Raw genomic sequence first — 14,330 nt, forward strand, 5'->3', positions numbered from 1 at the left:
CTAGCCCTATTTTATTGTATTTCATGTCTGAGTTCTCTGTTGTTTTTCAGGCTGTTGAAGGTGACCACATGGCTGTTGGGATACTAGGCATTAGTAATGTCCAGCCCTTATTGCTGCTTATCCAGTGGCTTCCAGAACTAGATTCACATGACCTGCAGATTTTCATCTCAAATTGGTTGAGGCGAATCTGCTGTATTAACAGACAGAGTCGTGCCACGTGTGTCAATGCGAACATGGTCATCCGTATCATTGAGACACTAAATTCCCACTCCGCGCTCCACTGTACTTGTGCAGAGAACCTGATTGCCATTCTAGGCTCTTTGGGGAGCCAGTCAATGGGCTCGGAAGAGCTGCTTCAGCTAATACGGCTCCTGAGGACTGAGGAACCCAAACGAGCTCACCCCTATGTTGTTCCAGTGATGCGAGCCATTCTAGCAATGGCCCGGAAGCAGGGCATGGCTAGTGCCTTGCAGTATTTCAACTTGTACCACAGCATGTCCGGAATTGCTGTTCCATCCATTCATAAGTGGCCAGGCTCTGCATTTTCTTTCAACGCTTGGCTCTGCCTTGACCAGGACCGGGTGGACCCTAGCACGACTAGCAAAAGTGGCAAGAGGAAGCAACTCTATAGGTATAGTTACTATAACTACTTCAACAGCACAAATCTCGGTCAACTGTTCCCTGCGGCATATGGTACCCTATGACATGTGGTACTTCTGCTTGTCTTCGTAAAATGCAATATATAGCGCATAGTTTGTGAAAGGGAGCAGTTTCATCTGTCACCAGAGCCAGGCTGTTTTACAGAAATAAGCATGTAGTTTCTCACTTATAATGCTTTCTTGTCTACAGTTGCAATATCTATAACTCCAAATTGTGTTAAGGTTCATAGCTTAAACAAGCAAACAAAAAAACAACCAAAAAAAACCCAGGAAAAAACTGAAACACCCCCCCAAAACCAAACAGCCTTCCCACTGTTTCCTGTAAAGGTGATGGGAGTGTGCTGAAAAGAACACCTTCATTTGCTTAAATCATAGGCATTGACATGGACGGTTCTTGGTATAATTTAATTTTCTGGGTGCTAGCATTCAGCAGCAAACAAAATGCAGAATGGGGTAATACTAGTCAAAGAATCTCTTGCTCCCTTCAGTCCGTTTTACCGCACTGCAATTTCAGGGGAAATGTTGAAGAATGATATTCTAGTTGTAACAGTTAGTATTTTCCAAACCCCCGTGTTTTAGAGTGCTACTTCTGTTTGTTGATAGGCATGGTGGCAGGTGGAGACCCCTTGGATTTCTGTGGCTGCCCTGTGTATTTGTACAGCACAGCCCCGATTAACTGCCACAACACTGTTTCCAGAGTTTGTCACTGTGTCCCACTAAAGATCTTAAGTAGACTGTAGTTCTAGAAAACTGGGGTGAAATTGCACTACAAAGTAAAAAAGCTGCAATTGGATTTCAATGTGATGCTATTATACCAATAACTGACTGGTTTTCTATCATTTTTTTGTACAATTTTGAAGACACTTATTCTAGTTTTGGAACGCTAAAACAGTAGTTTATTGAAATACAAAAAAGAAGAAATGTTTAAAATTCCAGTTTGACCTTCAAATGTTAAACACAAAACTGAATTAAAATCATCAAAAATTGATCTAGCTGCTATGTTTTACAGTGTTTAATTATAAGATAGGTTATGTCTACTGAGGTTGTCTGTAATATTCATGGTCTCTGTGTTTGTGTATTTGTGTTTTATATTGATAGATGCTGATATTTGATAGTATATTAGTTAATGCATCCACTTGGAATAATGGTGCCTAAGGGTGTGTAGCAGGTTTTGATAGCAGTTCGCAATTTGTATATAATGTTTTTGTATTTGAGTGCTTAAAAAATGAAAGGTTTCTCAATATCAGCAGCTTTACCGGGGGCTGACAGACACAATTTAATTGATAGAAAACAGCACAGGTTGCAGACCACTGTCGTCTTTATTACAGTATTGTAGCTTTCAGGGACTGCAGTGGGCAGGACTTAGCAACAGAACCAGCTTAAGCTGTGTGGGTCAAACTGAAGCATTACTTGTTGTGACCAAGGTTATGCTTTCATGCAAAAGGCTACAAACTGCTTTGAGAGCTTTGTGGATCACCTTTGGCCTCCATGTTCTGTGCCTTGGGGTCCCGTCCTTGAGGCAGTTCTTCATCTTTGTTTTTTTTTTGAAACAAAGAGTAACAGCCAGTCAAATAGTAAATACTGGACCAGTGACAAATGGCTTAGGTTGGTTCTGTCCTTAGTGAATGTACTGCTAGGTGATTTCCAATAGTTTTGATGAAGTAAGTCCTTGATTGTGTGTTTTGTTGTCTTTTTCTGTAGCTTTTTTACAGGAAGTGGTATGGGGTTTGAAGCATTTATTACGTACTCTGGGGTATTGGTGGTTGCAGTTTGCACAAAGAGGGAATATGCAACAGTGATGCTGCCTGACCATTGTTTTTTTGACTCTCTCTGGGTAAGATCTGATACTGAAAACCACATTGTTTGGGATAGTGATGTTAGCTCAGAAGTCAAAGTTCACTTTTTTGATTGTTTTACAAGTAGTCTATTTTATCATATTTGAGTAATTCATTGCATAAGAACAGATCTAATCTCAAATAATGGAGGCAAATTTCCGTGTAGATTAGTGGTTAATTGAGCTAAAGTATGCCTGTGTTGTTAGACATTTCTTATTGACAGTCTGGTCACAGCATTGTGCTTAGAGATTTTTTTTTTTAACATGCAGATTTTTTTATATTATAATAAGCATAGGTGGCTGTAATACTATGTGAATGAATAAAATGTGCTACTGTGTTTCTGCGTTGCCTTTTTCTGTTCCCATACTTAAGGACTGATGTACATTATCGTGAAAGAGCTGTATCTCTTCCCTTCAAAAACCTATTTACATTTAAACTACTTTAAAATGGAAGCAGCTGATAGGTGGTCTTATGTTCTTGTTAATGCTTTAGATTTATTTTCTTAAGTGGTTTGCTCACCAGATTAGTAGAGATGAAGTTAAGTATTTCCATACAGTTATTTCACTGCTTTTTAATAATGACTTAATTATTTTATATTGCTTAACCAGCACAACATAACTATTGTTCACATGCCTGGAAAGAGGCCCTTTGGTCAGAGCCTTGTGTACATCTACGTCAATGGACAGCAGAAAGTCTCTGCCCCACTTCGATTCCCTGCCATGAACGAAGTAAGTTCACTTTCTGACTCATACCCTTGTCCTGATGAGCTCTCATAGAACAATGAGAACATAGCTGGCTTTTTTTAATTTGGTAATTGTGTAAGAGTTTAATATAGCTTAGCCTATTGCTAATAAGCTTCTGTTCAACTTTGGACAGTGTCCAGAGTATCAATTTCAAGTATAACTAACCATTAATTAATGCTTGTTTAGTCATCTCAGTTTGAAAACAAACAAAAAACCCCCAGATAACCTTGATTTGACTGTGAGGTTTTCCCCAACATAATTACCTGAGCATACTGACACAATTTATGATGAGTAAATCATAATAAATCACGCCTCTGCCAGTAGGACTGGTGTGACAGTAGGCAAAGAACAATATTCGCTGTTGTTTTCAGCAGTAACTTTTTTTAACTTGTATTTTCTGTATGTTCCCTTAATATGCTAATCTTGTACCTGCTCTGTTAGCTGGATAAGCAGTTTACACGCAGGTAATCTAACCGTTCCAAATGTGTACACATTTAGCTTAATAAAAAACACTAGCCATCAAAATTAAGTACGTGTCATGCTTAGTTTTCTTTGTAAGCATTGTCCGTTCTTTTTGTGGAAGAATTCCGTTTCAAACATTCTTCCCTCTTTTGTAAGTCCTAATTTGATATTTGTTAAATATGTTGAGCAAACACTTAAATTGGACACAGTAAAATCAGTGCAACACTTAAAAAATTAGAGTAAATGTAACATCCATTGCAAGATAAAATCAGATTTTTGCCCATCTGTAGAATAAGCACCTACAAACATCAAGGCAGCTAAAAGTGGGGCAGGTAAGCTTCCTGTGAGTGCATCTATTTAAGTGAAATAACTGATACGAGAAACGTACAGTAGCAGATATGCTGGGCTAGTATTTTGGAATATAATCCAGAAGAGGAATGTTTACCAGGATATCTGGAGCACTGTCCTTCCTGGCTCTGCTCCTACCAGAGGTCATACACCAGTTGAGGTGACCGAATTGCTCTTAATTGGAGAAAGGGCACTCTGTGTTGTTGTGGAAAGTATGTGCTCTTTTTTGCCTACACTGGGCTGGATTGCTTCTTTTCCAGGGCATGGCAGAACTTCTTGTTCTTGGTTTAATTTACTTAGTTCAGGTTTGACAGAGATAGTCTTCAGAGTTTCTTTGTAAACTGTGAAATTAGGAGGTTAGATTTACAGTATGTGTTTTGTTTTCTTTTTTCCATGCATGACTCTCCAGTCTTTTATTTCTTGCTGCATTGGTTCAGCTGGTCAAAGAACAACAACTCCTCCTCCATCTCAGATACCAGATCCACCTTTTTCCTCCCCTATTATGCCCCATCGGACATCACTTGGGGGCATTCTCTCGACAGGAAGTTGGGGTGGGATGCTTGGAAAACCAGAGCTCATCACCAAGATGATCTCAGCAGGGACTCAGGACAGTGAATGGGGATGTCCAACATCTTTGGAGGGCCAACTTGGATCAGTTATCATCTTTCATGAAGCACTGCAGCCTCCTCAGGTGAAAGCATTATATTTAGCAGGTAAGTGGTGATTTTACTGGTTTTAATGGAATAAAAGGGATAAGTTATGGACAAGACCCCACTAAGCTTTGCTCTGTGGAGACACATAATGAAGAAATTACAATCCAGAAGAATTGCAGAGCTAACCTAAGTGAGAGGGCCTTATAACAAATAAGCGGAAAATGGAATGAGTATTTCTATGAAGTTTTATTTAAAATGTTATGTTTGAGTAAGCTTATCTATTTACCATATGTACAGACCTGCCAAAATCAAAATGTTAAGTAGTATTTTCACTCGTAAGTTTTTAATTTTTGCTACTACTTGCTTACATGTGAGCTTATAGTTGAGACTCTAAAGCGTGGCCCTTGTTTTGATAGGCCACTTAAAGGTGATTTATGCTTGAGGATTTTTCCCCAAGAATCAAGAGTTATGGGGGCATTTTGAAAAAAAATATTTTGATAAGATATGTCTTACAGTTCAAGGTGTTAAGTTCCATAATGACTTGAGGTTGTCAGAGATTAGCATGAAAACACTTCCATCATTTAAAGAAAATATTTTATGTTACTAAACAAAAATGTCTTGAAGATTACTCATTTTTTGAGTAATTTGGGCTTAATGACAGAGATTGGTGGCAAATATGAGATAGGTATTTGTAAAAACAGAAACATTAGAGCTGCTTGAATGTATAAAAACCCCCCAGTCTTTGTATATTTTACCTTTTATCAAGAATGTATTTCTTCTTAAGCAGACCCCTATGGAATGAATGATTTAAATCATAAAGATTACTTCAAAGCATGTCTCAAATAGGTATGGTTCAGTGTCCTGAACAAATCAGTGTCCTATTTGTTGTTGCAAAAAAGTACAATGTTATAAAATTTACGAAGGTCAACATCAGTGTCCAGTGGACTCTTAAATATTTGTTATAAATACATAATTTCGTATATATATTTTTAATAGGTCCAAACTGTTTAACTCCATGGAAGTCTCAAGAGGCTGAAGTAGCAGATCTCCCTAGTAAGGTGCTGCTTCATTATACACCAAAGGTATGAAACAATACATAATTTCTCTTTGTTTAGACAGTGTATGGTAACTTCAGAATATGTTCTAGATGGTCTTTTTTTTGCTTTGCTATTGCTGTTTCATAGAACAGGTGAGCGTGTTGTCTTTGCACTGTGGTTATTATGGGAAGATAAACCACAGTCTTTGCACTGTGGTTATTACGGGAAGATAAAGAGCAGCGAGAGCTTTCTTAAACAGTAGTCTTGTGCAGAGGTAGTAGGTTTTGGTCTTGTTTAGCAAAAGGACGGAATTACTTGTACAATTGTGAATGTCAAATCTAAGATGACTTATATGATGTTCCAGGGCTTCCAAATTTTTTAAATACTTTAATATCAACACAATAGCACTAACTTCCTGGAACACATCAACATATTGTCACTCAGAAATCTTATGTGTTCAAGGATCTGTAACTTGTTTCCTAAATGATAATGTAGCCTCTTTGTTTAACAGGCCTGCAAAAACCCAATTTGTCTTGACCTGTCTGCAAATCTTCTACATGGAAGGCTGACTGGAAACAAAGTAGTGAACTGGGACATCAAGGTAAGTGTGTACTGTAGAAGCAGAACCTGATGTAAATATGACAGTAGTTGTATATATTCACCTAACTTCTGGAATGCCAGTAGTTATTATCATAACGCAAATGACATTTAGCAAATACAGCATGTTTTTGTAGTGAGAATTAATGGGTGGATGCTGTAGCTGGAGTAGTGTTACATTACATTTATTGAGAACTTGCAAGGGCCATTGCTCTTAATGTAGTAGATAATACATTAAGATATTTTGTGGTAGCTGACTACTCTTCATAATCTATTCAATGCATGTTGTGTATTAAAAGCATTTTATCATCTCTAGGGGATTCTGTCTTGGTTTTCTTGCAGTCTTAGACTCTGAACTGGATTAAGATTACTAGGGTTAAGATAACACTTGTGACTTTTCCTGTGTTAGTCATATAAAAATATTATTGAATTGCAGACTGACTTCAGCAGAAAACAAGGTATGGAGTTAAAATATTACAAGAATCTAGTGGTTTTTATTAGATAAATTAATCCAGTGTTGGTTTGGGGTTGGCAGGACTAGGTGATCTCACAGTCCAAAAGCCTCACTTCTGAGTAAACATGAAATATTCACTAACATGTTGTATCTTATTCTTTCTCTGCTGTACGCTAATTGTCCAATATTTTTCCTCGTTGTTGGATACATTGGGATATCTGATTCTTACAAGCTATGCAAATCATCTTTGTTTAACTTCTGCTAGTGGTTGTAACCGCAGCACTACTGCTATTATGAGTATTGGAGATTAAAATTTAACGTTTTCTGGCTAAACCTGTTTCTAGTCTCCTGCTCAAACATTCTATTATAGCAAAACAGTCCTATATTTTGGGTTTTGTTTTGTTTTCTTAACCAATACATAGGGTTCTTATGTCTTTCTGGTTAATCAGTTAATTTCTTAGTCTCATGCCGCTGAAAGGTCAGATCTGACTTTATACTATAAAATTAAAACTCAGAATTTAGTCAACTCATCGCTGCCAGTGAGATATAGCGTTAGTGTTTTATACATTCTTGGTGCTCCACAAACAGAATACCATTTAGGCAAGTTACACGTCCATTAGATGTCTTCGTGTAAAATAGCAAATGGTCTTCTACTTGCTAGTTCACAGAGAGGAGGAGGAAACCATGAAATGCACATCAGCTTAATAAATACCTTTGTGTACCTGTCTACTTCCCTGATCACTAACACATTAATGTTAAAAATCAAAGTCAGGCTTAGCTCCGTGCATGAGGAAATGAAGTTACATAGCGTCAGAGTTTGATCCAGAAACAGTGACATGAGTAAGGATTTATTTCTTTTAAATTTAGATAGAATACATCCAATTCTGTTTTATAGGCGGAATCTTTGATTAAGGTCACTTAACTTTGAGGAAAAAATGAAATCCAAAGTCTGAGTGTAGAAAACTCAGTAGAATACCACATCTTTTTTTGTCTTGAGGAAGAACGTACAAATGAATAAATATGAGCTGCTTTCTTGATTATTTTTTTTTTTTAAGAACAGTGAACAATCAACTGTGCTAGCAAACCAATAAGGAAATATTGTTGGAGCTACACTGTGCATATACTGACTTGTGGGAGTTTAATGTTAAGAAAATTCAGACACTTGCTAGTTAATTTTGCTATGATATGAATAGTTTGAAAATACTGGAATTTGTTCTCTTCACCTAGTAGTGGGAAGAGGGGGTGGGTAAGGAGTGTTTATATCTCTAGCTTTATGGGAAAGCATATTGTGAATACAAGTTTTAGGAGAATCATTCGTTAACAACTGTGATGGGGTTTAGCACCCTCTTGAGGAGGACTACAGTGCAGAAAAAACACAAGAGCTGATCAGGAGCTTATGAGAAGATAGATACAAGCTAGAAGGAGCTACAGATACTGCTGTTGTGTGGTTCAGGCAAATTCTGTTTTTCAACTTTAAGTTGATTCCTGTTTGCAAAAACTGCAGGTCTGTGGTGCCTCGTTTTGCTCAACAAACATAGAAATCTTCATCCATAAGTTAAATTTTGCAGATATAAAAAACTAACTAAATTTAACTGTTCAATTTTGTTAAATTCGCCTTAATAAGCACAGGCTGGAGAGGGGGCATCATAAAGACACATGAGGCAGAGTAACAATTGAAAAAGTACCAAATGAGAAGAAAAGGATTATTTTCTCCACTTCTCCCCAACGTTTTTGACTGGGAATGGAGAGTGATAGCCCATGTTAGTAGACTGGCTTACAGGATGTTGGGTTTTTTTGGCTGTTAGAATTTTACAACACGATAGTCTTCATTGGACTAACCTGGACAATTGAATAGGTGTCTCCGGCTACCTTGCTGAGACCCTGATTTTCTAAATGGCATTGTGAATCACTTCTAGAAATCTTGTGATTTTAACATGTTATACCTTAGCACAAGAAGCATCGTTTGAAGTATCATGCTATCCCTGTTTTTGAGGAGGGGGGGAAGAAAGGGTGTTTAGGAGATTTGAATTTTTAAAAGAAGCTTAGAATTGAGGTATGTGTAAAGTTACTTTTTAAAAAAGAATCAAATTTTGTTAGTTTTTAACTGCTTGAAGCTGGAGTCTTGTAGGAACATGATGAAAGCACAGATGTGATAATCTTTTCTTAATGCTTGCTGTAAGTAACTTAGAAATCAGAAGAATAAGTTTCTCGCATTTGTCAAATATATTTAACAGAAGATTCTTTCCAAGTTTTGTATCTTTCAGTTTCCTATGTTTATTTGGGGGAGGAGGAAGGAAATGTAAAAACTAACTTCCAAAACAAGAGCTGTCAGGAAGGCATGTGTGTCACTAGAGTGTCTAAAATTTGGGCAGCTCTGTTACTAAACACAGTGTTTTAAGCTAGTTTCAAAGTGGCATGTGAAACACTTTGATTAATTTTTGAGTACATAAGGTTCCTTGTATTTGGAGTAAATTTCTGTTACGTAGTCTAGGGGATTTTATTTATGGTGATGTTTTTCCTCTTTTTTCTCTTGATTTAGGATATGATCAACTGTATTGGGGGAATAAATGTGCTGTTTCCGTTGCTGGAGCAGATCAGTTTTCTTGGTGGACAGATGCCTGAGAAGTCTGAAGGGGAAGCTCTACCTCCAGAACTAGTTACTCCTGTAGAGGAAGACTGGGTGGTATTGTCATCCACAAAGGCGTCAGGTAGGAAAGTACAGTTGAACAGAAATAATTTTGAAGCTTGATTTTTTTTTTTTTTTTTTTTAAAAGTCTTCCTGTGAATGACACAAAGCCATTTTATTATGCTCTGGCTTTTCCAGAGTACTTATGTAAAGCTGAAAGACTTTCTGTTCCTAGATATCTGATACGGATACTGAATACCAGGAGTTCAGCACTATGTAAAATTAACTTGCTAACGTTTCAATTATAGATATATTTAATAGCATTATTTTTCCCTTCATTATTTGTTATTACATTAGTGTAAAAGTATGCAATTTTTCAATTCCTGTTCTGAAAAGTTCTAATTATTTTGGGAAATTAATTTTGATGCAAAGCCTATTAATATCAGTAGGAGGAGCTTTCCTACAACTTGAGTGTTAGGTCAGACAGCCATGTGAAGACTTTGCAACATCAGAACAGCATTGTTTAGCCTTTAGCCAAACTTTCATTTTCTTAGGAGAATGGTCAGACTCCTACATCTTCCACATACAGTCAGATTTTAGTATTAAAATTAAAAAAATAAAATAAAATTGAAAGGAAGCTTTAAGAATAGATTTTTATTTTTTTTTAAACTGTGCTAATATTAAGAATGAACTCTGAACTTAATAAAACTGGGAAATAAAACTGGGCAATCAGACCTTGCAAGGGAAAACATCTTTTGTTTGTTTGTTTGTTTCAAATATGAAAAGGTGAAGTAAAGTTAAAAAAAAAAAGTCTTTTTCTCTCTGTCTCTTAATTTTTTGCATATCATGGCTAGAAAGTGTCATTTTGCAACTAGATGGGGAGAATAACTGCAGGATATGTAAAGTAACCTCCAGCCAGATGGGTGAAGCAACTGAAATCAGCACTAGGGTCACTTTGTTCTGGAGAGTTATGGAATGACTGTGACTCTGCATTGAAAAATTCTAAAGACTGCCTACAGCTAGGGAACAAACAGAAAAGGAGTTGAGAAGTTCAGGAAATAGTGAGGAATATGAACGCTTGATTTTTTTTATTTTTTTTTTTACTTCTCTCCGTATACTTTTATGCAGTGCTCCAACAATAAACCATGAGGCTTTTGCTACTGTTGTTCTGTTTTGCAGAAGCACGCCTGGAGAAGAACATCGTTGCAACTTTCATCTTGATGATAAAACACTTTATTCAGAGACACCATGTTAATCAAGAAAATCTCATTCACTCCCATGGAGTTGCCACCCTAGGAGCCTTATTACAGAAGGTGAGCAAATTCGAGGAACGTCCTTTTGTAATGAATGTTATGGATGAGGTCCTGATTACTTTGAAACCTTCTTAGTTCGCCAGGATGCGAGGGTCTTCAAAGGCCTCCTTAGTACATGCTTTTCTTTCTCATGTTTCAGAAAACAGAAAGGTGTGAGGAGTTGGTCTTGATCTGCAAAGTGAAACACAGTGTTTTGTCTTTTTCTTTGTGTTCTGCTTTTTTTGTTATACACACTGTGTTGTATGATTTCTTCAAACTAGACTGGTTTTGTTTTTCTTGTATTGCTTTAATGGAAGCAGATATTGCTGTAGACTATAAAAGATTTTTAAAATTTTGTTTTTAAAAAATTAAGTTTATTAGGATACTCAATATCTTGAGTGCTAATGCCTGTTGTTATGTTGAAAGGTGCCAAGCAGCTTAATGGATGTGAATGTACTGATGGCTGTACAGTTGTTGATAGAACAAGTGTCAGTAGAAAAGAACATGCAGCTTTTGCAACAGATGTATCAACACTTACTTTTTGACTTCAGTATCTGGAACAGTGGGGACTTCCCCTTCAGAATTGGTGAGCTCTTGGACTTGGGCAACTGTGCAAAGACACAGTACTTCTCCCTTGAAATGAATCTTTATATAGGTTCTAATAGAAAACTTTATATTGTAGGGCATATACAATATCTTTCTACAATTATCAAAGACAGCAGAAGACTCTTCAGAAAGAAATACGGTGTGCAGTTTCTTCTAGATACATTGAGGATTTATTATGGGTATGACTTTTGCCTCTTCTATTTCCTTCTCATTATTGTATGTGTCTCTTTGCTTTTTTCTTTTCCCCCATCATCTGAGTGAGAAAAATTAATAAATAAAACTGCAGGTTGGCTTTTGGTGGTTGATCTCATTTTTGAAATCACCTTAATTTTTTTTTAACGTTTGACTTTCTACTTTTCCTTTACTTTGATTTTTATGATAGGATTATATAAAACTTATGTCAATGATACTAGAAATGTTTGGAAAGGTCATTAAAATTAAAAAATTGAAGGACCTATCAACAATGCAAATTAAGTCATAGATCATTGCCATTATGAAAAGAGAGGGTGTTTATTACCTGAAGCTGTTTTTTTCTTTTATACCCTTGTAGAATTTTGATGTAAGACTTTTTGAGGAATTTAAAATTTTAGCTTTCAGCCTCGATGATTTATATCTGCTTGTGAATATAGTTATGCCATTGAGGAAGATTGGCTAGAGACATTGCTCTTTCCTGTAGACAGTGGGAGGAGGGGAATCTGAAATCCTGACCTGTATCCCGATTGGTACAGGTCTGCATTTCAGGGCTTTTACTGACTTGGTAAGTCTGATCTGCTATGGCTTATTACTACTCAGTTGCCTTACTTCAGTGAAAACTGATAGCTTGTGCCATGATACCTGGTTAGGTGAAAAACTACGAAACCAACATGATGAAATTGCTATTAATGAGTCATGAAGAACTTCCTTAGGGTGCTTTTTTCTGTTGGTGTGTAGCAGTGGCTGTAAAGACAGTGATCTGGCTCCTGATGACCTGAGAACAATACGGACATCCCTCTATGGACTGATCAAATATTTCCTGAGCAAAGGTGGAACGCATGAAGAAATACAGAGCATTGTAGGATACATAGCTGCCACCACTGAAGAGGAGCAGGTATCCGATATGGCATAACTTAATAGTTTAAACTGTACATGTTTTGGTTTTGCTTCTTGGTGTTTGGAAATCTGTCTTGTGTGCTTAAAAGAATGGGGAACAAAAAAGAAAAAGACCACAAGCAAAGTGTTATTTGATGCGTGGTTCTGTTTAGAAATAGCTGAGGCAAATTATAGAAGCACACTGGAAACCTGACAACGTGCTGTGCGGGTGGCCGTATTTTTACTGGTTGTTTTTTTTCTATAAAGAGGGCAGAAAGCACATGATGTGTAATACTGCCATTAGGAAAGTTCTCTTAGTTCACAAAACCGAATAAATCGGGACTTCAACTGATCAGAAGTTGTAATGATGCAATTTCTATTTTGTAGACATCAACAGAACTTGAACTTGCTTTGTAGCTCTAATTACAGTTTGATAAGGTGTTCTATATGTAGAAAAATGTATCATAATCTCTAATTTTAAATACAGTAATATTGAGGAGGCAAAATGTCCATTTTGTAACAAGCAAAGCGTAAAATTTAAAAGCCAAGAAAATTTTCCCCAAACAGAGCATGAAGTCTGAATGAACTGTGGATTAATTTGGTTGTTTTAATTTTGTAGCTCTGTGGAATTCTGGATGTTCTCTTCAGCTTACTTCATTCCAGTCCAACCCCAGACCAGCTTTTTTTATTGCTTTTTGAGCCAGGGAATGCTGATATTCTTTACGCCCTGTTGTTGCATCAAAGATACTCTGACAGGCTTAGAGAACTTGTCTTCAAGGTAACTAATTGAATTATATGTTCTTAAATTAATCAGTTGAACATAAATTTGTATTTTTCAATGGTCTGACTGCAGAAGTGTATGCAATTGCGAAGATACTAATCATCCTAGTTTTAATTTTTCTTCTCTCTTCTGTTACATTGGCTAGATGTTATTGTTTACTGCCATGGTCAAAATGGAATTAGTGTTCTCTTGAAGTATTGGGATATTAAAAAAAAAAAAAAAAGTCCATGTTGTTTGAGTTTGTTTTTGAAGTTTACTTTGTAAGCTCTGGACCAGCATGTTCTATTATAAACCATTACGTTTAAGAGGTCTGGGTGCTCCCTTGTGTTTATTTTGCATTTGTATGTACTTTTTCTTGCAGATTGTGGGAGAGATGCTGAAATGTACTAAAGTTTATGAACGTAGTAAGCACCGTATGAGACTCAGAGAAGTCGGATATTCTGGACTGGGGCTTCTTCTGAATGAATCGCCAGTTCCTGTTTCTCTCATTAAAAACCTTCTTAACCAAGTTCTGTATGCAGGTAACTGGCAAGCGTTGTGTCTACCATTAGTAAACTCCTGTGCAGAGGCAAACATATTTAGCTTTTAGTTCAGGAAAACCAGAGCTGTTACCTTATGGAGCTATTCTGTTCGAAGTACCCATTGGTGTCAGCTAATGTTTTCTTAGTTCCCTGAAACTTATTCCCTTTACTACCCCTGGATGTAGAGGTGACCTCCAAGACAATTTTTAATATTTCGCTGTTACATTCTCTTGCGTGATATCATTCGTGTTGTTTTTTCTTTCTTCCCTACAGATCCTGCTGTGAATTATAAAGATCTCATAGCTGTAGTGCATCTGGCTCATAGATCAGATATAAACGTGAGAGTGGTTATCTGTAGAAAGGTTAGTTGTTGTCTTTAAATCTGGGATACTTTGAGCCAATAAGCTGTACAGTGTGATATCTTATTTATTTATTTATTTATTTATTTGAGACACAGTGGCAGTATTTGTTGGTACTGCTTTCTTTATCAGTGATTTCTGTTAAAAGTGAAACTCATCTGTCAACGTTGGATTTTGTGTATTCAAGTCCTTTTAAAAAGCAAAACGAAAAGCCTCTATCATAATTCTCAAATAGCTTGTATTTTCTACATGTTAGAGATAGTAGACTCCTTGAATTACTGAGTTTTCT

At 36.7% G+C, this 14,330-nt stretch overlaps 1 protein-coding gene across 9 annotated transcripts in view; it reads left to right on the forward strand.

Annotated features, from left to right (window-relative positions):
* NBEAL1 (neurobeachin like 1) overlaps nt 1-14,330 on the forward strand; it is an 88,416-nt gene that overhangs the window by 39,866 nt on the left and 34,220 nt on the right. For 8 of the 9 annotated variants that reach the window (XR_008467822.1, XR_008467821.1, XM_054210007.1 and 5 more), the window contains 14 exons: nt 51-631; nt 2,361-2,493; nt 3,103-3,222; nt 4,457-4,760; nt 5,697-5,782; nt 6,249-6,338; nt 9,328-9,496; nt 10,594-10,727; nt 11,133-11,292; nt 11,389-11,491; nt 12,243-12,399; nt 13,000-13,158; nt 13,523-13,682; nt 13,956-14,044. Coding sequence is in view for 7 of the 9 variants with exons in the window: in XM_054210007.1 (XP_054065982.1) it covers nt 51-631; nt 2,361-2,493; nt 3,103-3,222; nt 4,457-4,760; nt 5,697-5,782; nt 6,249-6,338; nt 9,328-9,496; nt 10,594-10,727; nt 11,133-11,292; nt 11,389-11,491; nt 12,243-12,399; nt 13,000-13,158; nt 13,523-13,682; nt 13,956-14,044 (2,445 nt within the window). In the remaining 2 variants the exon portion in view is untranslated. The remainder of the gene's footprint in view (nt 1-50; nt 632-2,360; nt 2,494-3,102; nt 3,223-4,456; nt 4,761-5,696; nt 5,783-6,248; nt 6,339-9,327; nt 9,497-10,593; nt 10,728-11,132; nt 11,293-11,388; nt 11,492-12,242; nt 12,400-12,999; nt 13,159-13,522; nt 13,683-13,955; nt 14,045-14,330) is intronic. The other variant, XM_054210009.1, reaches the window with a different exon arrangement.

Source organism: Rissa tridactyla, chromosome 7, assembly GCF_028500815.1.
Source record: "Rissa tridactyla isolate bRisTri1 chromosome 7, bRisTri1.patW.cur.20221130, whole genome shotgun sequence".
Lineage (NCBI taxonomy): Eukaryota > Metazoa > Chordata > Aves > Charadriiformes > Laridae > Rissa > Rissa tridactyla.